We start from the raw sequence: 25810 nt of genomic DNA, 5'->3' as shown, positions 1-25810 counted from the left end.
GAATGTATATTGTTCTGATGATTTGTGTAGAGTTGATTCTGGGTATGACAGGAGACGTGGTGTGATCGATCTGTTCTACACCTAGGTGATGTGCGCGTGGGAGTGTGAGAGACTCAGGTGTGGTAGAGTATGTGCTCTGAGCTCGCCGAACTTCTGCCCAGTGGTTCAATCCATGTCGTCGAATACACCAGCTAGGCGATAGAGTATGTATCGTAGCCATCAGTACAGTATGAGCACTGGATGTAAGGTCCTTCTGTAGTCATACTAGGCTGTGCTATACTATACCATCCCGGAAGGGAAGCGAAAAGTGGAAGATATGTTACTGCGGTTTCCGTAGGGTCTATAGGGTGTGGAGGACACTAGGATATGCAGTACAACGCCGAATAACGTATGCTTCTATGCAAGTACTAGTATATACAAAACAATCCCAAGTCTAACATCCAACCTCTAATCTAGTCTAATCTATCAATGCAACCCAACCCACCAGGGGCACCCTACCAAATCGCCGCGACCAGCGCATCCAGCGCCGAACTCTGCGTCGAGGCATTCACCGTCGCCGCATCAACAGGACCCGACCAATCGACCCCGAACCCCGTGGCGTCCGTACGATCATTCGCCCACAGACTCGCTGCGGACGCATTGATGACCCTTGCGTAGGTCTCATTCGGCGCGACGCCCTGCAGCACCTTGAGGTTGCGGATAAAGATCCCCTTGAACTGCGTCTCGTTCGAATCACAGGCATCCGGCTCGCAGGACTCGTGGATGACATCGTCCTCGTCGGCGAGGGCCGCGATGGCGCCCTGCGCGATCTTGCCCGCTGCCTGCAGGTAGGTCGAGTTGGAGGCGTGGCTGCCCGTCGCGCGGTGCAGCTCGACCAGTCCCCCCAGGATCACCCCCTGGTTGTATGACCACACGGTCATTCCGTTGTTGGTGCAGGCTCCCGTCAGCCCGTCGTTGATCGTGTGGTTCGCGTTGATCAGCCCGCTGCTCTCGAACCACGCCCACTGCCGCTCCGCCCAGTCCCGGTAGTACTTCCGGCTGCTGTTGGTGGCCACCCGGTTGGCGAGCGACGCCCCCAGCGCCAGGAAGAGCTCGTTGCTAATCGCCCCCACGTACACGTGCGTGTAGTCCGAGTCGAGGCCGCCGTTGCCGCAGAGCGAGGGCCATGCGCGGCTCTATCGTGCGTTAGCGACGCCGTTGCCCCGAATCCTAAGTGCGAGAGAGAGAGAGAGAGAGAGGAAGAAACTCACGAGATGGTAGAACACCCCCTCCGCCAGATCCAGATAGTCCGTGACACCGGTCACATCGTAAGCAGCCACCCACGCCATCCCCCACCACATGTCGTCGTCGTAGCTCCCGTCCAGCCACAGCGACGCGTTGGCCGCCCCCGTCGGCTGGCCCGGGATCGTGTACGCCGTCCCGTTGGCCGCCGTGTAGTCGGCGTCGATGCCGCGCGCCGGGTACGGGTTCGTGTTTGTAGCTACCCGGAAGGTGTTCTCGATCACCCCGGTGGCGATCGTCTCGTCGACGGTGCTGTTTTTGGTGGCTAGATTGGCGAGGGTGGTCAGGCAGTTGGCGCCGTTCCACCAGCCGCAGGTGTTCCAGATTCCGGTTGTGGGGTTGTAGTAGGTTTGTAGGGTGTTCAGCGCGGTTACGGCGCGGGTCATGGCTGTGTGGTTGGTAGCGCTGGCTGTGCTTGTGGCTAGGAGGGCCAGGGCTAGGGTTTTCGGTGTTGAGGTGTACATTTTGGAGGTGTGGTGGTGGAGAGGAGCAGAGGGGAGGAGGGGGAGGAGGAGGAGGAGTAGGGGAAGAGGGGAGGATGAGACGCTGCATGTTGAATTCTGGGCAGATCGCTCTTTATCTATCGCTGCGACAGTCACAAATCAAACACATCGCGTCTCCACTGCAGAAAAAATTCTACGTATGCAGCCCCCCGAGTCCAAGATCCAAAGATCACATCGACCGATCACATCCCCCATCCACGGTCTGTCCTGCAAGGAGGGAGAAAAACCCGCAACCCGCCACCCCAAACTGATAAGATAAGGCCAGGCCGGTCTACCGGGGCTACGTAGGGCGATGCGTAGGCGCGTAGGTGTGTAGGGGTGTAGGTGTGTAGGCGCTTGGCAGGCACTGCAAACCCTGTTCCTTGTTCCTTGCATTAGCACCGGCATTAGTGGTGGCCGAGGCCCGGATCCTGGATCCCGGTCAGGCACCTCCGCCGAACTTTTGGCGCCGGGGTTGCATCTCTGGTTCGTCGGTTTCTTTTTTTTTTTCTTGTCGGTGGATGTCCACTCTGCTGTCGTTCGTGCCTATCCGCCCTGGATCGACTCATGGGTCGGTGAACTTTGTCCGGGCTGGTTTTTGGGCTCGGGAGGAACGTGGTGTTTGGTTCCGACAGGGAAGAAGTTTTCTGCTGACTTTCGTCCACCGAGGCTGGGTCTTTGGGAGCCAATCAGCTTGTTGTCTGGCTGCGTGGCTGGAATTTGGGATTGGACGGATGGACAGAGACATTGTGTGTCTTGATTGTTGCGATGTTGCAATGTTGCAATGTTGGCATCGACGGTGACTTCATCTGTCATGCCGCCAGTTGGACTGCCTTGAAACCAACCAGGCATCAAATTCCGGGGGCGGGGAATTCAGGGTTCCCGTCGCATTCTTCATTGCGTAGCGTAGCCTTGCTGGAGCCCTAAAGTTGATGGTTGGGGCCGATCGCGGAGCCGAGTTTACCCGGCTGAGTCAGCGGCCCCCCCCCACTCGGCAGTTGTTGGACTGGCGAATTCTACGAACTCACTGGTACTCTTCCTCGTAGAAGAGTTCGATCTTGCTCGAACGGCAGACTCAAACCGGGGTCCACATTAGAGGTGGATGTAGAGCCCGTGGAAAGTCTTGGTTGAGGTCACGCAGTAACGTACGTGACCTTGGCCCTAAGAATGTCTTACTCCACCGTGGATGTCTCCCAAATCTGCCGCCGACCGAGCGCCGATGTTCAGCCCCACCGCCATCGCCAGCCATCCGACTTCCCACTCCTCAACGCCGTCACCTCGTCAGGGGATCCGCGCAGGAGATGGTGAAGCATTAGACAATTAGCTAGCATTGTGACACCCACGTTCATTTACACAGTGTGTCTCCTTGTTCCTCTTGGGATGCCACCGCCAGCACCACAATCTTGACTCCTTGGCGCGGCGATCGCGGTCAATGGAGATGGATGGATCACAATGCAGCTGAGACAGGGCCGATGGGCCGCAAGGATCAACCCGGAGCCCACAAGTAGTGGACTCGATGGGTCTGTCGTGGTGATGGTCTGCTGTGAGTCTCGATAAGGAATCCTGCACGGTGGGGAGGGAGGGCTATCACTATCACTAACCTCCGAAGCGGGTGGCTGCACGGGAAAGCCCTAACTAATTCCGTCCGTCGTCGATCCGGCCTGGCTGGCTGGAGAAGGACCCGATTCAACTGAATAATACCACCATGGACGATGGGCAGAAGCTCTGTGGAACAATGACTAGTAGTGTTTCCGTGACTGTCTGCCATCCAGCAAGCAAATCAGCAGCAATCGAGTAGAACGACTTCATGCATGTCGGAGGTTTCCAGACTCTCACCGGATCCTGCAAGGGAGGGTACGGGACAGAGCATCGTCCAACTGGAGATCTTCCTCCGTTCCCCTCGCCGTTGACCCCTCCTTCGCCCACGGCGTTTTGGCCTGGCGATATCCCTTGTCGCTTCCATTCTCTCTGACCGACTATTCGATGATGCATCCATCATTCATCGTCGACACGAATGAAAACGGAGGTGCAGACACAGTCCGACTCTGACGTACATCCGCAGTCCGAACTAAACACACCTACCGTCCCCCATATAAGCATTCGAGAACTGAAACCCCCACCCGAGAATGAGATCTACCTCTGGAATCCTATCCACGCTCCTGCGAGAGACACCCCACCTGGCGACGTCCCTCACACAAAACTAGCACTCGAATCACAATCCCCATCCTCCCGCTTCCCCGTCAACCCGACCAGCGAAATATCCTCGTGGAGCCGCCCCACCGACCTCCTCTGACCCGCTGCCCCCGACTCACGGGCCCTACTCCCCTCCCCCGACGACAACACCCCCGGCGCCAGCTGGTGCACAATCGGCTTCAGACTCAAAATACTCGCCGCGACGATCCCCAGCGCCAGCTCCACCCCGGACCAGATCGAGACGTCCACGCTGTACCAGCTCTGGTCGGTCCCCTGGTACAGCTGGACGATGTAGACCATCCGGACGATGCTGGCGATACAGACGCTCTTTTCTCAGTGTCATGGGCAATGCTGGGTGAGGTGGGAGGAAAACGCACAATGCTCCGAGAGAAAGCAGCCCCGTCAGGACGAGTCTCTTCCTGCGACTGGCTTGGAGGCCTGTTTCACGGGTTAGAACCTGATCACTGTCCCGGAGGGGACACGGGGACACGGGGGGCCAAGGAACCCTAGAATCGTTTGAACCGGCAGCACGAGCACCCACACGTCGGTGAGCAGGTACAGCGCGGCCGTCGCCGACCAGAACGCCACGGCGTCGATGGGGGAGCATTGAAAGGTCGTGGCCAGGAAGATTGCGGTGGTCATGGTGGTGATTACGGCGATGGAGTCAATCTACCTCGTCGGTTCGTTCGGACATGGAGACGGCCATAGGGTGCACTTGGGACTGTAGCGGGTTAGTAGTCGGGAGAGACAAGTCCCTTATATCACCACCACACTTTAATAGGGGAATGGTTGATGTGTGATTGAACAAAGAACAACCAGGGTTAGATATTGCCAATTTCTTGGTCTCGACGGTGTCTACCGGATCGCATGCTAGGGCTGACAGAATTCCATCCATGACGGGGGCCCATGGGCTGAGCATGCAGCTACTAGACAGCTCGAAACGCACACTATTCCGTAGTCTGACACTAAGGCAGGCTAATCAAGCCGGCAGCGCAACGGAGGCTTTCGTAATGCTCCCCAGCCATTTTAGCTTGTATGGAGTATAGTGCCACTACTGTACTCCGTAGGGCTCCAGCAGATCACCGGTTCCACCGGCAAGATACTAATTAGCTAGCGAGAGACTAGATATCGCACCACGCGTCACTATATGAAGCAATTCCCCAGCTCTTCCGTCGAAATCTGAAATTTTTCTTCACTTCTGTCCATACCTCAGCTGCAACATGCCCTCCCTCCAATCTATCGTGCTGGGCCTGGCCACCACAGGCCTCGTCCACGCGGACAGCCACCGCACTCTCGGGGCGGACTATATTATCGACGTGCATTCCCATGTCATCCCGCCCATCTGGAAAGAAGCCCTAATCTCCGCCGGATACCCCCTCCAAAACGGCACCTGATACGTAGACAACTTCCCCGTCCCCGACTGGACCCTGGACTCCCATCTGTCGACCATGGACGCACGAGGCATCAACCTTTCAACCGTCAGCGTCACAGCCCCGGGCGTCGCCTTTCTCCGCCACGATGCCCCTGCCGCCGGCCTCCCCTCGATGGAGTTCATGGGTGGGCTGAGCGTGGCAGAGTCGGTTGCTCAGCGGGCGGGGTATTACTTCGAGACGGCGTCGGCCACGTCGGCGGTGCAGCTGGCGGCGCTGAAGAGTTTTCTGGGCACGGGGAGGATCCTGGCGGGGACGGATTGTATGCTCCTCTGCTTTGTTTCTTTCTTTGTTTCTTCATTTTTCTCCATTGGGGATGTGTCTATGCTGACAAATTGCATTGCAGATCCGTCTGTCCCGAGCAACCAGATTGCGGCGACGTTGCCGACGATCCAGACGAATGGGGGGTTTAATACCTCCGAAATGGGGGGGATTCATGCGGAGAATGCGTTGCGGTTGTTTCCGCGCGTAGCGACGGTGTTGGGAGTGTTTTGACGCGCTGGGGTTGGTGTGAGGTGGTTGGAAGAGGTGTATAGTGGTGTGTAAGTTAATCGGTGTATAGAACTCTGAAGCTAGTTCAATGGTAGGTGATAGGCTTTCATTGCTGCATGTGTCTTCTCTGGATGCATCGCCAGCAGATTCCGGCTACGGAGGTACACGCAGGAGCGAAGGTAGGTGAATGGTTGTGATGCTATCTTTGGTGCCACTCTGACTGCCGTAAGCTACGGCCTTATAGGACTGCAGAGTTGGGAGTAGCAAGATTATGCTCGTATGTGCTTGCTTATTACCTCCGAGACTTTGTACCCATTATTGCCATAAGTGCTGCGCTCAGCTAGCTGTGCAGTTGGAGAATATCACTCCCAACCACAGACCCACCAACCAGACTCAAACCTACCCAGTCTCCAGAGATCCTCCACCTCCTGTGCTAACAGCAATAGCATGAATCACGCCGCCCCCTCCCGCACCCGAACAACAACCTTCCCCCTCGCCCTCTTACTCTCCATCCTCTCATACGCCTACAAACAGTCAGCATATCAGCCCCCATCCCCAAACAGAGAAACATACCTTCGGCACCTCGCCCCACCCCCACACCGAATCCACCACCACCCGCACCACCCCAGCCTCCACCAACCGCATCACCCGCCCCATATCCTCCGCCCGCGGCCGCCCGCTATAGAACTGATACCCCCGGGGCACGCCCCCCAGCACGACCGGCCAAAACCGGCACGCCACCTGCTCCCACGCCCACGCCATCTGCCCCCAGAACCCCGGGGCGGCGTTCATCTGCCCCAGATTGATGAACGGTTTGCCTTCGGCGAGGTATGCTGCGCAGTGGTGGTAGAGGGTGGTGTCGCCGATGCAGTCGATTATTGCGTCGAAGGGACGAGATTCCGCTGCGAAGGGTGAGGAGGGAGAAGAGGAGGGAGAGGGAGAGAGCGAGTGGTGCGCGCGGAGATACGCGTGCAGCGGGGCGTGCGCGACGTAGTCGATGACCTCGTCGACGCCGAGCGAGGCGAGGAGGTCCGCGTTGCGCGATGAGCACGTGGCCACGATCGTGCCGGTTGGGCCCAGGATGTGTCGTGCGATTTGGATTGTGAGCATGCCCACGCTCGTGCTGCCGCCGTTCACGAGGAGTTTGTCCCCTGCGATTAGGCGGGTGAGGTCCAGGGTTTGGATGGCTGTGCAGCCGCAGCCGGTGAGGCCGGAGGATTCTTGCGGTGATAGTGGTTCTGGTTTCGGTGAAGGTGAGGAAGAAGGTGCAGGTGGAGTTGTGGGGTGAGATTGGGATTGGGATTGAGATCGGGCTGAGGGCGAGGGTGAGGGCTGTAGCGGTGGGCTGGAACCGGCCAGTGCGATGACCTGGCTAGCAGGCGCGATCAATCGCTCGGCCAGCGCGCCCTTCCCTGTGCCGAAGACTTCCTGCTCGGAGACGCAGCCCGCGACTCGCGTGGAGGGGGTCAGTTCGGGTCGGGTGGTGGCGACCTGCGATCCTGTGGCGAGGATGCGTCCGCTAAACTCGAACTCGGGGACGGCGATGCGGCGACGGAAAGGGAGGCCGAGGGAGAAGGGCTGCGGGGGCAGGGCGCGCATCATGGCCGTGCAGATGGCGTTCAGCGAGACGTAGTCGACCTCGACGAGGAGGTCATTGGCGCCGAGGGAGGAGGCCGTGGGCGCGGGGAAGGTGGTTGTCGGTGTCAGGATTGTTGAGGGTAGCCCCGACTGGGTGTATACCCATGCGCGCATGGTGGAGGAAGACATCTTGGAGGGGAGAGGGAGTTTGGAGACGGTGGGATGAAGTGGTGTTGGATTATTTGAGAGAGGGGAAGAGATGTCAGATGTCAGATCGGGGGGTGCAATGCCGAACTCCGTGCGGCGCTAAGCTGCAGCAGCAGAAGCACTGCTGCTTGGTTGTTTGGTCTGTGGATGTGTGCTCCCTCTTTCTTGGAAGCACTTGTAAGCAAATTTGTTCCGGGGTGGTTTGAACCCAAACTTGCCGAATGTCACCGAAGGAAGGGTAAACCCGCCGAATGCGCAGTTCAGCCTCATTGGAGTCAGTGTTGTCGGTGCACAAGCTAAAACAGCTAAGCTTTTCACCATCACCCACACTCATCCAGACAATGCTACCGCTTGATCTAGACCATCCACAAGCCTTATTTTCATCAACTGCCTATCATCGCGCATTATGCATTGCATTGCAGCTAGATGCACATCAATCCTATATTGCAACCCGAATAATAAAGTTTAGGGTTTAAAGTAGCATACCACAACCAGACAGCTAAGGCAGAACATACCCCCCGTCAATCAACAAATCACTCCCCGTCATATACGTCGACGCGTCGCTCGCCAGATAAAGATACAACCCCTTGATCTCCTTCACGTTCCCCTGCCGACCCAGCACCGCCATCCGGTACGCCTCCTGCACGCAGTCCTCCCCAGCCCCCATTTTCGTGTCGAAGAACCCCGGCGACACGATGTTGACCCGCGCGAAGTCCCGCCACTCGCGGGCCAGCGACTTGCCAAAGTGCGTGACAAACGCTTTGGTCGCGTTGTACACTGGCTGGTCCACCGGCACGTTGATGATATGCGCGCTCATGCTCGAGGTGATGATCAGGTTCCCGAACCCTTGGTGCTTGAAGATGTCACCGACAAATTTGGAGCAGTAGACCACTCCGTCCACTGCGAGAGTTAGTCGAGGAAGAATGCCCTTGGTGGGGTTACGTACCGTTCACGGACATCTGCTTCCTGTACTCGTCTAGTGTCTGCTCGAGAATAGGCTTGGAGATTGCCATTCCTGAGCACTGTTAGCAGTTTGCCTCTGCCTCGAAACTCAGAAGTCCTACCCGCATTGGCGACGAAGACGTCGATTTTTCCAAAGTCACGAATCACATCCGACAACGCGGCCTGGATTTTGTCCGGGTCAGACACTATGGCCAGTCAGTCTTGCTTCCCGATACAGTTCAACGAGACCGACCATCGACTTGATACGCAACCGCCTTGATCCCGTGGTCTCGCGCCAGAACCTCCGCTTTTTCTATCGCAGCGTTGTTGCTGCCACAAACGATGAGAAGCAAACCCACACCTTCAGCAGGCAAACTCACGAGTGGTACCACAAGGCAACGTGTCCCTTGGCCTCGGCCATCGCTTCCGCCACCGCATACCCAATCCCATCAGCTGCGCCCGTCACAACGACCACCTTCCCCGCCATCTGGAACTGCTCGAGCACGTTAGTGGGGGTCCCCGGGAACGGGCGCGGAAAGCCCTCCCGGGGTTGATCGCTGTCTGCCACGGTCATGGACATTTTGGCGTGTGCGCGAGGTAGAGGTGGATGTGCGGCCGGAGAGTTGCTGGATATGTCGTCATATATAGGTGGGGTATCGCCGGACATGCTCCGACTCAAGGGTCGGGTAAATCACCGTCGGCTAATTGTCGCGCCCGGGCCGTCGTACTCCGGTCGCGTGCGGCGTGGGAAGTTGTGACATCGTAGTGGATGTTTTGAAGGAGTGGAAAGCATTTTCAGGAAAGCCCAGTAGGACTTAGTAAGATAGTGTTCTTGTTGTGCACACGGTTTGAGTGGCATCTTCGGTCGGCATTGATGAAGATCCATGTGAAGGGTTCTTAACAAGATCTAAAAAATGAGATACGAGTTGAGCCGCCCCACGATGCGAAAGGAATCGAAATGTGCATGAGTTCTGATAATGTATAGGAAATGGCTTCTGAAACACACTGAGCCCTTGGTGTGTCAGGTTTCATTGACGGCCCTCAAAACGATTACAGTGACCATGAAGTTGTGGAGCATTGGAGGGCAGATGAACTGGTACGATAATGTCAGATCTTGGTCGACGTGTCGGGTCAACTTAAGAAGACAGAAGTCCTTGTCGTGCAGGTTCAGGTCGTGGTTCGCATACTAGGGGGATTCCGATTGGACAGTCGCCAACTATAATCAAGGTCGCTAGCTCAGGATGCTCACAGTATACCTAACTTGTCACCGGGAAGAAAAAAGTGTCTGTGATTGGCAAGAGGTTGTGTAGGAACCACTACTAAGATCGTTCCAAGGACAAGTGCCGAACAACAGTCTGAGCCCCACGTCACCGAATGACCGGGAGTCATGATCCTCAGATCGCCAGGTTTGCTGCAAGAAGATGTCATTGCGGGATTTATGCTGTCGGGGAGTGGTCCGGGGGGGTGCCCTGGGCCTGGTTCAGTGGCCGCCTCATCCACGTATCGGCAAGGGGCTGGCCAGAAACTCTATCCCATGTGATAGGCTTTTTCCAATCTTGGAAATACTGGTCAGTGCTCTTGTCATGCCTTGCCATGCGGCCAAAGAATGTTACCACGAGTCAAGGATAGAGCGTATAAAACAAGCGACTTGCGTTGGCATTGTTACAAAATTCGGCTTGGAAGCAGTCAAAGTAGCTGAACAGGCTGAACCGCAAGCTCCACCTAGTCACTACGTTCGATAACCTATAAAGTCAGTCTCAATTTCCGGTGAACGCACATCGACATCGCGCAATTACTGCATACTGACCATATGGCTGGGAAAGATCAAAGTTTGCGATGGCCTGCTTACTGGCCACCCACGACCGATCATCGAGGCACCCACCCCTCCTTCACGAGGTTGACGTGTGACAAAATCACGGACGAGGTGCTCGCTGTTCTCCCAAGTATAAACGAGAGCAATGCATCACGGATCCGAGCGATGCGCTTGCCCGCGCTTGTAGCGTTCATGATTCCGCATTCCACCAGCCATGAACGGCTGGTCGTACTATGCAAATGGCTGACTTGTTTGCTGCTGTTTGGAAACCTCTTTGAATATCCCTGGTTCAGTCAGGGAAAGCTACTGCCCGTGGGAGGAGAGCTTAGCCACCTACCGCGTGACTTGAGACTGCTTGCCACTGACGGCCACTTAGCCAGCGACAATGATATTCAACCCCAGTCTGTGCGGTATATTCGCGGAGTCTTCGCTCAAATGCTTCGCCTCAGTCCGAGAAAGGAGCAATTCCTCCGTGCGGCTGACTACTTAGAAAGGTGAGCCCCTTTCTTGGCCTTAGCCCGCAGCGCTAAGCAGTGACAGAGCCATCACGGCCATGCACGCAAGAAAGCACGGTCCAAGCAAGGCCTCAGATGACTTGGAGCAATGGAAGCGATCTCGCGTTGATAGCTCGGGCATGTTTATGCTGTTCCACTGGATGGAGTTTGCGCTCGATCTTCAGATCCCCGATAGCGTCTGGGATGATCCGACCATGCAGCTCCTGATGGACGAGGCTTGTCTTCAAATTGGCGTTGTCAACGACCTGTATTCCCTGCCCAAGCATATCTTCATGAACGACGGTCGGGTAGACACCGAAAGCATGAATTGCGTGGCGTGGCTTATGCGGGGAACGGGCGAGAGTCTGCAGGAGGCCGTCGATCGGTGCTGGGACTACATCCACCATCTGGATGATTCGGTTGGTCAGTCACACTCAAAAATGTGGAGTTTAACCGGGGAGCTGACAGAATATCTTCTAGTCCACGCTGCGGTAGTTGTGAAGAGTCGGTTTAGGCAGAACAAGGCGATCTCCCAAATCGTGGACGCGATTGTTTATTCCCTCCAGGGGTCGTGGGCCTATGGAATCACGTCGTCGCAGGCCTGGCTCAAGTCGCTGTACGCCTGTCAGCCTGCGCTGCTGTCTGAGAGTTTCAGAGATGCGACATGTGATGGAAAGCAACAGCCTCTTGTCGTAAGTACTGAGGTGGATGCCGAGGGAGACTCAGCTAGACGGGGTGTTGAGCAATCTTGATGTCTTTTTTGTTGTGGCTGAGGCAACGAATCCACACGGCATGGATTGAGCCTTTGAAGGACACAACACAGAAGTTGCAAGACATTCGTACGGGAAGCAAAACATTCACTTATTGATGGGATCATGTGACAGGGATATGTTTGGTCGTTTGTGGTAGACTCTCTCAGCTCCCTACACGATACGACACGACACGACACGACACGACACAACACAACACGACACAACACAACACGACACAACACAACAGACTCCATTCACTCAGACCCAGGCCTTCGAGTGATCACGCAACTCTGTCATCTTCTTGTCATCTTTCTCTACTTCCGTTCTCCTTCCTCTCTCCTTCCTCTCACTCCCTCATCCTCTTCCCATAACACTATTTCGAGCAACACCATCACCACCCATTCTCAGATTCTATCCTTCTATGAGCAAAATCTATCAACACCTCAGTCATGACTAGAGGTCGTAAAACCAACAAGCTACCCAGATCCAGAGACGACCACGGAGCTGAACACGGAGTGACCCACGAAGCAAAGCAGGACACCCAGTCCGACTCAAACACTCCCGCCGTTTCTCCGACAGATCCTGATGGTGATGACATGGACCTCAACGCTGGCAATAAACCGCGAAAGGTGGATGACAAAACAAAGCATCAGGCAAAGCATGGAAAACAGGCTGGAGTGGTTTCTGAGATAAGGGTCGAAGCTGAACGGCGTTCAGACCCTCAGACCAACCCAGACGAAGACTCCAAGATTGAGGTGCTTCCCTGGAGGAAACCGCAAGCCCGGCCTATCCTCAGATTCCCCCAGTGGCCCGAGGGTGCTACAGAAGAGCAGCTAAAACAGTACAACGAGAGGAAGAAGAAGGAGGCAAGCGAGAAAGCGAAACGCAAATCAAACAAGCACAAGAAAGTCAGCGTACAACGCACGTTTGACGTTCCAGAGGAACGCGTAGTTGTCAAAGCAGAGATCAACGCCCTGCTAACCCAGACCCAAGGCGACCTGATCGAGATCGATCACCCCGGGTACATTCAGGAACGCCTCATCACAGCAGGTCTCTCTCAACTGGGCGCTGGACCATTCATGCCTCCATTCTGGGGCAACCACCCGGTCAAGCTCGCACTGCTCAAGCCCCTTGCGTATAGTGAGACTCTCGCTGACTGCACCAATCGCAAAGCCGACTTCTGCACAGATCATATCGAGCCCGGACAGACGTGTCTTGATATTCAACCTTTGGGCAGAGCCTGGAGACAGGAGCTGCTGAAGGTCCCACCCATGTCATCTCTAATCTTCGACCTCACTATCCCGTCCATCAAGTACAACGGGAAGGGCAAGGGGAGGGCCAAGGACACTGACGAGACCGAGCCGCAGCTGGCCTGGGGAGACCGCGATAGACCCTGTCTCGTTGTCTCGATGCGCGAGGTGATCCACATTGTGACTACCATCGCTACTTCGATGAAGATCCGCGGCAAGAATTCCACGCGTTTCGTCCTAATGTACGACCCGTCACAGCTTATTCGCCTGGACGAGATCAAGGAATTGAAGGAGAAACTGCGTGTACTGAGTCGTTGAGTTCCGGCTTGCTCTTGCAGCGCACCCACTCGAACTCATTGTCCGGATCTATAACTACGCTCTCCGATGGATGGGGTTTCTGTTCATAAGAATCTTGGTGCAACTTTGATCGTTGATCGTGGCTTTTCATTTGTCTGCTCCGAACCTGACTGTATTTACGGAAACATGTTGTACTAGATTGGCCTCTTGCTATTCTACCATATTATCAATTCAAACTGATATTCTGACAGAATTATATCTCGGCTGTATAACCTTGAGCTTTGTAACTTGGCGTCGGGAAGTCGGGTTTCTCTACATATATCTGTCGGGCATAGTAGTACGCTGTTTGACCATCGTTGAATCAAGCCTCAATCTCTAGACACCAGGTCCGGTCCCTGTAGCCTGGTCGGACAACAGATCTGTGAGATGTAAACCCATGCTCTGTGAATGTTTCTTTCAAGTCAAATTCCATGACCACAAGCCTCAAACCCCAGCCTAAAGTAATCTTATGCATGTTCACGTGATCATCGATTCTGCCGTCCCGGACAAAGAGTCGCGTGAGCCAGAATGGGAAGGCGGCATCTACACCGGCTCTTTCCCTTCACAACCAGAAGCTGTTGTTAGAAGTGTTAACCTCGAACTGTTGAACTCTTGTTTCATCGACACAGCATTCTTCCTTGATCTTTCCTATGTTCTGTCCTCCACTGAGAAATCCTGTCGAGATTTAGAGCCTTTCAATTCACGCGAACTATCGACCATTCAATCTATCTTGGCTAAGTGCTTAGTCTATTTTCTATCAAACCTATGAAGTATCTATCACCATCGATCCAGCGTCAGCTCGGTTTACAGCCACCCCTCCAGCCTAGCTATCGTAAGGTCGCCGCGAATACCTCAGTTCTCGAAACAACTCCACCAGATTATGATGTCCACGCAGGGCCGCAAAGTCCTGGAAGGTTGTCCACTGCAAGTCGTTGAAGCGACTGAGGGCACCATGCTCCAACAAGATCCGCACGATGTGCTCGTGGCCGGCATCCGCGGTGGTGTGAAGCGGTTGCCAGTACTTGCTGTCCGTGGCCCGGATCTCACTTCCTTTCTGGATAAGTAACCGCACCGTTTCCTCGTCCCCTTTCCTACAAGCATGATGGAGCGGTGTTTGGCCGCTTTGTGTTCGGCCGTTGACTTGGGCGCCATACTCCAGACACAACTCAACACATTCGGCGTTTCCGGCCAGAGCGCCGAAGTGGATTGGCTGCCATTCGTCGATGTGCGCTCGGGCGTGGATATCTGCTCCCGCCTCCAGAAGTGCTTGTGCGACCTTGTAGGACCCGGCGTGAAGGGCTTGCTGAAGAAGGGTCCGACCGATGGAGTCTCGCGAGTCGATTTCGAGTCCTCCAGATTTGATAAGGTGGTTGACTGCATTGAGATTGTCTTGCTGTATGGCTGCTAACAAGTTAGCGTCATCAGAGACACTTGAGCCGGAAACAGCGTGAGTTCGCTGCATCAGAAGCTCTTCCGTCCTCCGCGAACCACTCCATTGTGACTCAAGCAACGGTGTTCGTTTGACCTTGTTCAAATGCAGCAGTTGCTGTGCCGAATGTTCCAGCAGGCAGTTCACTATCGCTGGGTGCCCTTCCCGCGCTGCAATATGCAGGGAAAGGTTACTCTTGGAGTCCCCAACCATAACATCAGCACCGTGCTGCAAGAGAACCCTTGCAGTTGCGACGTGTCCGCCTTGACAAGCCCGGTGCAATGCGGTCTTCCCATCGAGACTTTGATGATGGAGGTTCGCCCCGTGCTGCAACAGCAACTCCACGGCATCAGTCTGTCCGCTGGATGATGCGCCATGAAGCGGTGTCCACAAGTCATGGGTGACTGCTTCCAAAGGGGCTTGTTCTTTTATCAGAAAGTCGATGATGTCTATATAACCTCTTCCTGCTGCCCGATGTAAGGCAGTCAATCTGCGTGCGGATTTGCTCGAGACTGAACTTCCTCGGCGGACCAACAACACCACAATCTCGAAGAATCCCATATCCGCCGCTTTGTGCAAAGCGATCCAACCATCCCGTGCGATCTGACCAGGCGGTGCACCGTTGTCCAGGAGAACCCTGACCAACTCCAGGTTCCCAGTGCCAACAGCCAGAAAAAGCGCGGTGTCACGCTTAGGAGTTACATGAGAGACATTAGCACCGAGCTTGATTAACTCGAGGGCTGTGTCCGGATGATTGTGCGCACAGGCATGATGAAGAGGGCTCTGAGACCCAGTGTCGAAACACTCCACGTCATGACCGGATTCTGCCATGTGATGCACAAGCTCCGTAAGCCCAAAAGCAGAGGCTATATGCAGCCCATGGATGCGTTTGTTCTTGGCGAAAAGGGACTTTAGCCGTGGCTGGTCGTTGAACAGGCGCATGGCCAGATACACATACTCTTCCAAAGGCACCAATGCAGCATGCAAGCCCCAGCAGTCCTTCGCATATCCAACGAGAATGAAGATCTCGTCCGCAATCGAGTTCAAATTATGCTTTTCGGGTTTGCCTGAAGCGGCCATATTTCGAAGTGAAATATCATTGGAGGCCCTCTTCGAAATGCCTTCGGACCTGACCTCGCCTTGGTCTTCCGGTGCAGCCTTCAGCTCCTCCAGCAGAAGGTATTGCAGGCACGTCTGAGTGATAACTGTATGGGCTCTGACATACCAGTCCGGCTGGGTACTCTGAAGATACTGCTGCAAGGTATGATGGACCAACCGTACTTGTGCGTGGTCCTCCATTCCGTCTACTGAGAGTAACCCACAGCAGCTACTAATTATGAGTCTGAGAGGGGATAGCTTGTCCCAATCCCAAAGTTCATCATCGGTCGCCAAAGCGTGTCGCAACTCCAGTGCACTGAGTGGGCGGTACGCGCAAGCCACCCAGCGCAAGGCACGGAGCGCAAGATCTTTTCGTGCTGCGGACTGGTGGGACAATGCATCAAAGGATTTGTCATAGGCGTCACCCAAATCGCTACTCAGCGTCTTCAAGCTTTTCCGGATACCAGCTCGACTGATCTGATCGCGAATGTTCTGAAGATGAAGAACTGCCAACAGAAACCTGTGTGCTCATCAGCAGTTGTGGGTTAAAAGGAGGCATAGAATTATGCTCCTACATTCCGCCTGCTTGGCTGACAATTGTGTTGCATATCTCTTCTTCGAGCTGCTGATCTAAGAGATCCACCATCATGTCCTCGGACTTTAGAGCATACAAAACATGCGATCGGACGTCTTCGCTGTCCGCCGCATATTCTAGTACAAGACTGTTTCCTGCGAGAAAGGGTTCAGGTCTCGATCGACTAGTCACAAAGACCCGTGCCCCATTTCGAGCAAGCTTATCCAGGAGGCGGATCAGATGTCTTGTTTGCGTCATATCTGCGGGGCTAAACTCGTCTAGGGCATCGATCAGAACAAAGGGGTTCTTGAATAAACTGCAAATCTCATTCATGATGACCTCAAGCTCCGTAACAACGGGCCGCCGGTTCTCTCGACGGCACTTGTCGTATAATGCATCGAGGGATTGTGGAAGACTGTTCAGAAGCCCAGCAAAAGTCTTGATCATGCACCCGAGTACGAGCACCATTGGCTGCGAAGTCCGCATTCGATAGTCGCAATAATAATACGCGGCAGCAGTATCGGGCCCGGTGTGTGAGTGTTTGATCTCATCAATAACAAACGACCTGTGCCATATCAGCAAGCCAGTACATCCTACGCAATGTTTGTTATGATTACATCAACGTCGACTTTCCAGTGCCTGGTCCGCCAAAACACCACAGAATATCTGTTGAGGAATCGGTTTCAAGCCATTGTCTGAATTGGTATTGAGCGAAGATCCATCTGCCCGTTCCGGGCGTTCGACGTCCTTGGATCTCATGATGGCGTCCTGGTCCTTGGCCGCGCGTGAGCCATTCGAGGATCTCGATTTGCCGCTTGTCTGGCTCGAGGTTAGAACTGTGATCAATCACACTGAAAGCTAACTTCGTCGAGCTGTCGCCCCTACCACATTAGCGCCTTAAATGGTATAGCACTGGGTGGCCTTGCGACCAAGCTTGAGCGACGGTACACTAATATCCTGTGCCATCATTGCTATTCCAGTTTCAGCTGTTTCCTAGCAGCAGACCAAGATCGATAACGCTCACAATGATCACGGAAGCTAGATAGCTCTGTTATTTCTTGGAATCACCGTCATTCAACTCAAATGAGTTAGGCATGCCCCTGCCTACAGCGTGGTCCACAATCAACCGACCAGTTTTCACCACGGGCAAAGGCATGAAGAGGCGTGGTAGGAGCGACAAATACTGGGGCAAGCGACCTGATAAATATCTATGCTCACCTGTTATGCCGCGACTAATTTTCTTGACACGCTCTTGGATCTCCGACAGTTGCCCGACTGCTTTCGCGAATATGGACACGTTCTCCAACAACGAGACTAATTCTTTTGTCTTGTCCTGGTATAACTTGACTGAGTCTACTGATAACGACGCTGCTTCGGCAAGTTTATGCATCTTCTCCGACATCTGCATCTGGAGCTGCAGGATCGTGGTCACCTCTGCGGGAGTCTGCGAGAGTAGAGCCCTTTGATGGTCAGTAGGCGAGTGTGAAAGTGACAGGACGTGTGTTGCCTACCACCCTTCGACGGTCAACGAAAAATTGAACAGCTGGTTGCATTGCCGGACCCGTGCAATGATGCTTTCGACTTTTTCCTTCTCGAGGTGCCATAAAAGCTTCTTTGTCAACCCGACCGGCTTTCTGAGCATGCGGATCAGCTCGAGCAGAGACTTTTCGCACGATTTAATGGTTTGCAGAAGCACAGCTTCGGTCGTCTGAAATCGGTCGCTCGTCATGCAGGACGAATCGAGAAATGTGTACATCCGATCCAAGACCTGGGACAAGGCCCCCACTTCGTCGAGATAAGCTTGGACATCCTCGTGTGCAGACTTGAAATTTGAGACGTAAGATTGGAGCACTGGGGCTACTTGCAGAGCTAGACCAATCAGCCCTGCCACCCCGGATGATATCGACAGGGGATCCATTTGTAAGGGATGGGAATGCAGGCAATCTGCAGATCAACCATGGGGAAAAGGTCTGAGCTGAAGAGAAATTGAGTTAGTGTGGCCTACCCCGCAAACTAGTCGGACATGCCAAGACTATCGCTCATTTGGCTTGAGATTGAACCGAGTCGGAGTATATGTACAAACAGTCGAGCTTGATGTTGGGAAAGTCGACCACGGTAACGAAGGCAGATGCTATTCTTACTGGAAGGAAAAAGGAAAGCGGGGTTTAGGATGCGTTCGAGGCTTGCGAGAGGCACAAAGTCATGTGCTGTGTCTCGGCTTTGACATTTGCCAGTGAATCTCATATTCCATTGGATCCGCGGTACGACAAAGATCGGGGTTAGATGATCCTCACTCTCCCTGGCGGCCCAATCTGGAGAGGTGGATATTCTCGCAAGGTTTCTCAGACGGCCCGACGTGAGGGTGAATGACTTGGACATGTACAAGCGATCTGCTATCTCATGCGCCGCGGAGGAGGATGTCTGAGGGTGTTTGAGCTGTTACTCACCAGTCCGACGTCGATGTCAGTGTGGTCGGTGACTATGGATACACTGTTATTTTCCGGGCGTCAACCAAGGGAAAGCATCAGATCGTTCGTTGATTGTTCGAGCATGTCCAGGGGGAGAATTGTCTCATGTGTGCGGCGACAAAAGGCTGCTTGCTAGCGGTCGTGGTGTTGATCGAATCCGAAGCGGATCCGGCATTCACAGATGCTCGTGGGCGAACTGCATTGGAATGGGCTGTCAGAAATAACCACGATGAGATCCGGGGTGTGCTACATGCCTACATGCTGCAGCGAGAGTTGTCGATAGAGGTGTGATCAACCCTCGAAATGCGTGCACATCCTGGTCGTTTCCCGTCCAGTCTACTCTCACTTGGGCTCTCACGCAACTGTAAGTTAGTTTTTTTCTCTTCTGTACCTCAGGGCCGGTTGGTTTACTCTAAGTTTCTTGTCTTCCCCCCATTGTTGTTACTTAGTGGGTACTGCGATATCGGTGTCAAGCACGGTCACGTGCTTTGGAATCTGCAGCCTGAGGCATGCAAATTGTTGTACGGCGTGATTGATTCCGGTCAATTCCAGGTTTTCGAATGCTACGTACCGTACATGCAGTACTGTACATGGTAGTACTTTGACTGCAGTCCAAGCACACAATGATAAGGCGAATTCGTCAAACCCGCCGTAGCCTGCAGCGATGGACGTGAGGTCAGTGAGAGTGCTCCGACCTCCGACCGGAGACCGACTCAAGCCACCACCACCACCAGCTCCTCCTCCTTCCGAGTGGTCTTATTTTTTTCGCTTTGCCGCGTGGTTGACAGAGAAGTTCCGGGAAAGGAAGGGAAGAATGGGCTGTCTCACCTGCCTCAAGCTCCACTTTCCCAATCCCATCATCCACTCTGCCTCCCATTTGGAGAGAAAAGTGAAGGTGACTGCAGGGCAAGATTATCAGATTAGATTTCCCGAATCTGGTTCCGGCCATCGAACCAACCATGAACTGAACCAACCCGTCCACCGGTCATTTCGCCATCCACGGAATTTTGGAGAGGTGATCCAGGATCCATGGCTGAGCCGGGAAATTATCTGATCCTGTCTATCTTGCTGGGCTAATGCTAGGGGAGTCTAGTGCAGTGGGACATGCTGGGGCTTTTCACCAATAAATTGGCTGATTGATATGGAGCGGGAGGAAGAATTTTCGGGGCCCGCCGCACGTTACCAGTCGATACCAGCTGATACCAGCTGATACACACAGGAACCAGTGGATACCACCCATACCGTGCGTACATACCATACATACCCTCGTACCAGCAGTTACATACCCTGACATGCCCTAACATACCTCCAAGTGGGGACTGATTGATTATCTTGGGCTCCTCTTTTGCTCCTCTTTTGCTCCTCTTTTTCTCTTCGGTGCCAATTCTCTACCCTTCTAGCCAAGCAGCCAAGCAGCTCCGAAATTCCTCACCTTACGTAACGGCTGTGACTTGGTCCCCTGTCAATCGTCCATTCTTCAGTAGCGGCAGCTGCTCTTTCACGGACTCCATTTCTTTGCATCTTCTTTCCCCTCTCCTTCTCTCCTCCCCTCTCCTCTCCTCTCCTCTCCTCTCTACCTGTCCTCTTCTGCATCAGAAGTGTGCATGCGATCTTCCTTTGCGAGTGCAGGCAATTCCTAAGGGCGTAGCACCTGCACCTGCACCTGCATGGCTGGCCACCTGTGAATCGCGCCTCACCTTTCCCTTTCCCCGCACGCCAACCTCCTCCCATTCACCACCACCTCCACCACTTCCTCCTCCTCTCTGCCAACATGTTCCTCAAGAAACTGGCGGGCTTTCCCCGTCTGCTGTTAGCCGGCAATCCCACCAAATATGAAGTCGGCACTCTCCTGACCGGCATCGTCGCCGCCATTGGCGCTGGCGTCCCCTTCCCCATTATCGGTATCATCTTCGGTGAATTGCTCGACAACTTCAACTCCATCTCCTGCGCGGAATCCAACGGCGAAAGCGACGACTCCGACCAGAGCAGCATCAACCACGAGATTCTCCTGATCGTCTACCTGGGCATCGCGCAATTCGTCCTGATCTACGTCCACCTGACCTGCTGGACCCTCTCCGGGGCTCGCCTGTCCCAGCGTCTTCGCGAGAAATACCTCCGCAACCTCATCCGCCAGGAACCCTCCTACTTCGATAAGCTCCCCCCGGGCGAAGTGGCCTCCCGACTCAGCAGTGACATCCAGACCATCCGCTCGGGCACCAGCGAGAAGGTCGGCATCGTGCTGTCCAGTATCTCCTTCTTCGTGACCGCGTACATCGTCGCCTTCATCAAGGACTGGAAGCTGGCCGCCGAGCTCCTGTCCCTGATCCCCGCCTACTTCCTCATGTCCTTTATCGGCAGTCACTACATCGAGAAATACTCCGGCTCCATGTCCGACTATGCCGCCACCGCCGCCTCCATCGCCTCCGAGGCCCTCAACAACCTGGTCGTCGTCCAGGCCTTTGGCGCCAACGTCCGGCTCGAGAAGAAGTTCGCCTCCGCGCTCAAGTCCGCCGAGACCGAGGGGCTGAAGAAGGCGACCGCCGTCGGTGTGCAGGCCGGGTTCTTATACTTCATCGCCTACTCGGCCAACGGTCTGGCCTTCTGGCAGGGCGCGAAGCAGGTTGCGGCCAATGTCCGCGACGGCACCAGTGGCGTCAGCGTCGGCGCCGTCTTCACCGTCATCTTCATCCTGGTCGAAGCCACCCTCCTGCTCAGTCAGACGGCGCCCTTCCTCCATCTGTTCATCGCCGGTGTCGCCTCCTACGAGAAGCTGCGCGAGGACATGGACCGCCAGCCGCAGATCGACGCCACCACCACCGAGGGCCTGCGGCTGCCCGACGGGCAGGCCCAGGGCGGCTTCGAGCTTAAGGACGTGACCTTTGTCTACCCCTCGCGCCCGGAGATCACCGTGCTGGACAAGGTCAGCCTCAGCATCCCCGCCAAGAAGCACACCGCGCTGGTTGGCTTGTCCGGCAGCGGCAAGTCGACCATCGCCGGCCTGGTGACGCGGCTGTACGACCCCGTCGACGGCCAGATCCTGTTCGATGGACACGACCTGCGCGACATCAACACCCGCGATCTGCGCAGCTACCTGAGTCTCGTGCAGCAGGAGCCCTCGTTGCTCGATCGTTCGCTGCTGGAGAACATCGCCCACGGCCTGATGAACTCGAGCAACCCGGAGCATCACCGCTTCAAGGAAACGCTTCTCACGACCCAGCTGGAGGAACTCGCCGCTGAGGCGCGCGAGGGTAAGGATTTGATGGCGGCGGCGCAGAGTCGCGGCGCCGAGGTTCTGGAGGTGGTGCAGATGGTGAAGCACGCGGCCACGCTGGCCGATGCCGACACCTTCATCAGCGCCTTGCAGTATGGATACGGCACGATGGTGGGGTCGAGTGGCCGACTGATCAGCGGTGGACAGAAGCAGCGCGTCTCGTTGGCGCGTGCCCTGATCAAGGACCCTGCCGTGCTGATTCTCGACGAGGCCACCGCGTCGCTGGACTCACGCAGTGAGCAGCGCATCCAGCGCGCCATCAACAACATCGCCAGCGGCCGCACCATGATCACCATCGCCCATCGCCTGTCGACCATCACCGGCGCCGACAACATCGTCGTTATGCACAAGGGTACGATCGTCGAGCAGGGCGACCACGCCACCCTGATGGCCCGGGGCGGCGCGTATGCCGACCTCGTCAAGCTGCAGGGCATGTCCTCGACCTCAGACAAGGACGATGCTCCCGCGGCCGACACCGCCAGCCGATCGGACCAGCCCTCATTGACGGACGTCGAGATCGAGAACGAAAAGGCCAGCCTGGCCAACACGGATGAACCCACGGAAAAGACCCCGGGGGTGCACGAAGGCCCGGCCTCGGACGCCAGCAACAACAACAACAACACCCCGGAAGAGGCGGATCCCGAAGAGCTCAACACTCCGAAGAAGTCCCTTTGGGCGCTGGCCAAGGGCTACGCGCCGGCCCTCCGTCCCCACCTCCTGTACATCCTCCTCGCCCTGATCGGCTCGGCCATCGTCGGTGGTGCCTTCTCAGGCGAAGCCGTCATCTTCGGTAACACGGTGGGCAGCCTGAACCCGTGCAAGGGGGCATCGAGCATCAGCAGCAGCGGCAACTTCTACGGACTGATGTTCTTCATCCTGGCGATCATCGAGTTCTTCGCCAACGTGGTCAGCTGGGCGGGCTTCGGGCGCATCTCGGAGAAGATCGTGTACACGGTGCGGGTGCTGTCGTTCCGGTCGCTGTTCGAGCAGGACCTGCAGTGGCACCAGTCCGAGGGCCGCACGCCGGCGCTGCTGCTCTCGTTCATCACGCGCGACGGCCAAGCGCTGGCCGGGCTGAGCGGCTCCGTCATCGGCACCGTCATCTCCATCACCATCAACCTGATCGCCGCCATCGTTATGACCCACATCATCGCCTGGCGCATCGCCCTCGTGTGTCTGGCCCTCGTGCCGCTCCTGCTGGGCGCCGGACTCATGGAGCTGCGCGTGCTCGGCAAGTTCGAGGAGAAGCACGAGAACGCCTACACTAAGTCCGTCGACATCGGCGTCGAGGCCATCACCTCCATCAAGGCGGTCGCCTCGCTGGCCCTGGAGGAGGTGACTCTACGCACCTACCGCCGCTCGCTACGGGGACCCCGCAAGGAGACCCTGCAGGTGACGCTGCAGGCCAGCTTCTGGCAGGCGATGACCTACTTCTTGGGGAACATGGTCAACGCCCTGGCCTACTGGTGGGGCGCCAAGCAGATCTCCAACGGCAACTACACGCAGACCCAGTTCTTGATCGTCGTGTTCTCCCTGCTGGTCAGCGCCCTGCTGTGGAGCCAGATGTTCGCGCTGGCGCCCGAGCTGACGGCATCCAAGGGCGCCATGGCGCGCATTTTGGGGCTGATCGAGATCGGCTCCGACAAGATGCGCGGCAACGTGGACCGGCTGCCGCCCGCGCTGTCCGGGGACATCGAGTCCGACGCTGTTGTGCACGAGAAGCGCGTCGGCGGCGGTGGTGCCTCCACCGTGCAGCTTCGTGATGTGCACTTCTCCTACCCGGCGCGCCCGGACATTAAGGTGCTGAACGGGCTGAGCGTGGACATCCCGGCGGGCAAGTTCGCGGCGCTGGTGGGCCCCTCCGGCGCGGGCAAGTCGACGATCATCTCGCTGGTGGAGCGGCTGTACACGCCGTCGGCCGGGTCGATCCTGGTCGACAACCTGGACGTGACGCAGACGCGGGGCGTGTCCTTCCGGGACACGATCTCGCTGGTGCCGCAGGAGAGCGTGCTGTTCGAGGGCACGATCGAGTTCAACATCAGCCTCGGCGCGCCGCCGGGCCGCGACGTCACCCTCGACGAGATCCAGGAGGCGTGCAAGCTGGCCAATATCCACGACACGATCATGGCTCTGCCCGACGGCTACCAGACCATGTGCGGCCCCAACGGCAGCCAGTTCTCGGGCGGCCAGAAGCAGCGTCTCAGCATCGCGCGCGCGCTGGTTCGTAAGCCCAAGCTGCTGATTCTGGATGAGTCGACCAGCGCGTTGGACGCCGAGAGCGAGAAGTTGCTGCAGGATGGGTTGGAAAGGGCTGCTAAAGGCATCACGGTCGTGGCGATTGCGCACCGGCTGAATACGATCCGCAAGGCGGATGTGATCTTTCTGATTGAGGCGGGTCGGTGTGTGGATTCTGGCACGCACGAGGAGCTGCTTGAGCGCTCGGAGAGTTATCGCGCGAATGTGTTGCATCAGACTGTGGCTTAGTAGGGCTGCGCTGTTGCTCGGGGGATATCAATAGAGCTTAAAGTGATTTTGGGTACGGTAGTTTTAATAATAGAATAGATTTTCGCTTCTCATCGCATCTCTTGGTATGGATGTATGGTTGGCTCAGTCGGCTCAGACCTCGTCTGCTACATTACAACTTGCGAAGAACTTTATCTGGTGCTCAAGTGACACCCTGTGAGTCTCATAGCGTCGATAACTATATTCAAGTCTAGACAGTAGCTGCATAGGTTAGATGGTTTGAAAAAGCTTATCAATACCATGGGTGTTGCATATCTAGTAGAGATCGATGGGAGCTCACCGCACTGCCATCCCTTGGCCTGGCATGCAGATACGGTGCTTTTTGCGCGGATATATATTGCAACAGAATTCCTCGGCGACAGTACAGTCCAATACAGTACCTCTACTCCCAAACCCGACAGGAAAAATCCATTAAATCCCATAATAACGGGTAGATACGCATCCATCCTCATCCTCCACCCCGAAGCTAAACCTCTACTGCAGTATAGAACCCCAGCCCGACAGACTCCCCAACAGCACCCCTCTCCCCTCGATGAAAACCATAAATATACCGCAATACACCCAATACACCCAATACACCCCATACCACACCCACCTTACCGCTTAGCGCCTTGGCTTCATTATCGGCCGCCCAAAGCAGCTAGCGCAGCCGAGCCCAACTATCTAATCAGATGGCGGCCAGCGACCGCCAGCGACCGCCAGCAACCGCCACCGGGGCCCGCCCACTATCTGATCCGCCTGTTGTCTAATCAGATCGGGGCTGTGGCCCGCCGTGTGACTCAGGTGCAGCAGCGGATGCAGTTGGATTTAGGTGGGGCGTCTGCTGTGTAACGGTTCTTTGCTTGTATGTATGCACTGCGGTATAGTATTATGACTGTGTTACACTGCAGTGTGTGGCGGGTCGGGACTGGTGTTGCACGACAGATACGGATATGCTGTGTAATAGTTGTAAGGTGGTACAGCAGGCTGCAGCGGGTGGTACAGCATTACCGTCTGTAAAGACATACGGTACACCTGCAGCCAGTGGTGTAACATTGCACAACAGATGCAGCTTACCTTTTTTCAACGTCAGTTAAGTATTCTGTAGGTAGTACAGCACGACCGTCTGTCCATATATACGGCAGCTGGTGGTGTAACATTACACAGCAGACGCAGCTTACCGTGTTTGAACGTCAGTCGGGCACCCTCCCTCTGAGG

The 25810-nt window shown here is 55.6% G+C and overlaps 9 protein-coding genes across 9 annotated transcripts; 5 read left to right on the top strand and 4 right to left on the bottom strand.

Moving 5' to 3' along the window:
- Positions 1-494: 494 nt before the first annotated feature.
- On the bottom strand, positions 495-2511 carry BO82DRAFT_381375 (putative glycosyl hydrolase; the record flags this gene model as incomplete). Its single annotated transcript, XM_025637847.1, has 3 exons — positions 495-1175; positions 1251-1717; positions 2496-2511. The coding sequence occupies 3 exons, from the start codon at positions 2509-2511 to the stop codon at positions 495-497; spliced, it is 1164 nt and encodes a 387-aa protein (XP_025494755.1).
- A 1406-nt stretch (positions 2512-3917) lies between these two features.
- Positions 3918-4706, bottom strand: BO82DRAFT_7565 (uncharacterized protein). Its single transcript, XM_025641522.1, has one exon. The coding sequence runs from the start codon at positions 4561-4563 to the stop codon at positions 4081-4083; it is 483 nt and encodes a 160-aa protein (XP_025494754.1). The 5' UTR covers positions 4564-4706; the 3' UTR covers positions 3918-4080.
- A 409-nt stretch (positions 4707-5115) lies between these two features.
- Positions 5116-5630, top strand: BO82DRAFT_351766 (uncharacterized protein). The gene has a single exon (XM_025634507.1). It carries the CDS (start codon positions 5177-5179, stop codon positions 5348-5350), a length of 174 nt encoding a protein of 57 aa, XP_025494753.1. The 5' UTR covers positions 5116-5176; the 3' UTR covers positions 5351-5630.
- BO82DRAFT_362315 (uncharacterized protein) lies at positions 5405-5881 on the top strand (the record flags this gene model as incomplete). Its single annotated transcript, XM_025636848.1, has 2 exons — positions 5405-5648; positions 5733-5881. The coding sequence occupies 2 exons, from the start codon at positions 5405-5407 to the stop codon at positions 5879-5881; spliced, it is 393 nt and encodes a 130-aa protein (XP_025494752.1).
- Positions 5882-6330: 449 nt separating this feature from the next.
- Positions 6331-7645, bottom strand: BO82DRAFT_399387 (NAD(P)-dependent alcohol dehydrogenase; the record flags this gene model as incomplete). Its single annotated transcript, XM_025639105.1, has 2 exons — positions 6331-6402; positions 6452-7645. The coding sequence occupies 2 exons, from the start codon at positions 7643-7645 to the stop codon at positions 6331-6333; spliced, it is 1266 nt and encodes a 421-aa protein (XP_025494751.1).
- A 461-nt stretch (positions 7646-8106) lies between these two features.
- BO82DRAFT_329215 (short chain dehydrogenase) lies at positions 8107-9185 on the bottom strand (the record flags this gene model as incomplete). Its single annotated transcript, XM_025633043.1, has 5 exons — positions 8107-8563; positions 8610-8678; positions 8728-8811; positions 8859-8935; positions 8986-9185. 5 exons carry the CDS (start codon positions 9183-9185, stop codon positions 8163-8165), a joined length of 831 nt encoding a protein of 276 aa, XP_025494750.1. The 3' UTR covers positions 8107-8162.
- A 1230-nt stretch (positions 9186-10415) lies between these two features.
- BO82DRAFT_399385 (terpenoid synthase) lies at positions 10416-11664 on the top strand (the record flags this gene model as incomplete). The annotated part of the gene is made up of 3 exons (XM_025639104.1): positions 10416-10912; positions 10959-11335; positions 11393-11664. The coding sequence occupies 3 exons, from the start codon at positions 10416-10418 to the stop codon at positions 11662-11664; spliced, it is 1146 nt and encodes a 381-aa protein (XP_025494749.1).
- Positions 11665-11946: 282 nt separating this feature from the next.
- Positions 11947-13307, top strand: BO82DRAFT_7476 (uncharacterized protein). Its single transcript, XM_025641513.1, has one exon. It carries the CDS (start codon positions 12114-12116, stop codon positions 13230-13232), a length of 1119 nt encoding a protein of 372 aa, XP_025494748.1. The 5' UTR covers positions 11947-12113; the 3' UTR covers positions 13233-13307.
- A 7086-nt stretch (positions 13308-20393) lies between these two features.
- Positions 20394-24574, top strand: BO82DRAFT_408569 (ABC transporter ATP-binding protein; the record flags this gene model as incomplete). The annotated part of the gene is made up of 1 exon (XM_025639696.1): positions 20394-24574. Exon 1 carries the CDS (start codon positions 20591-20593, stop codon positions 24572-24574), a length of 3984 nt encoding a protein of 1327 aa, XP_025494747.1. The 5' UTR covers positions 20394-20590.
- Between the last annotated feature and the right edge of the window lie 1236 nt (positions 24575-25810).

The sequence above is a fragment of the Aspergillus uvarum genome (assembly GCF_003184745.1).
Source record: "Aspergillus uvarum CBS 121591 unplaced genomic scaffold BO82scaffold_10, whole genome shotgun sequence".
Taxonomy (NCBI): Eukaryota; Fungi; Ascomycota; class Eurotiomycetes; order Eurotiales; family Aspergillaceae; genus Aspergillus; species Aspergillus uvarum.
The sequence above is the reverse complement of the archived record's forward strand: the minus strand, read 5'-3'. Positions and strand labels throughout refer to the sequence as shown.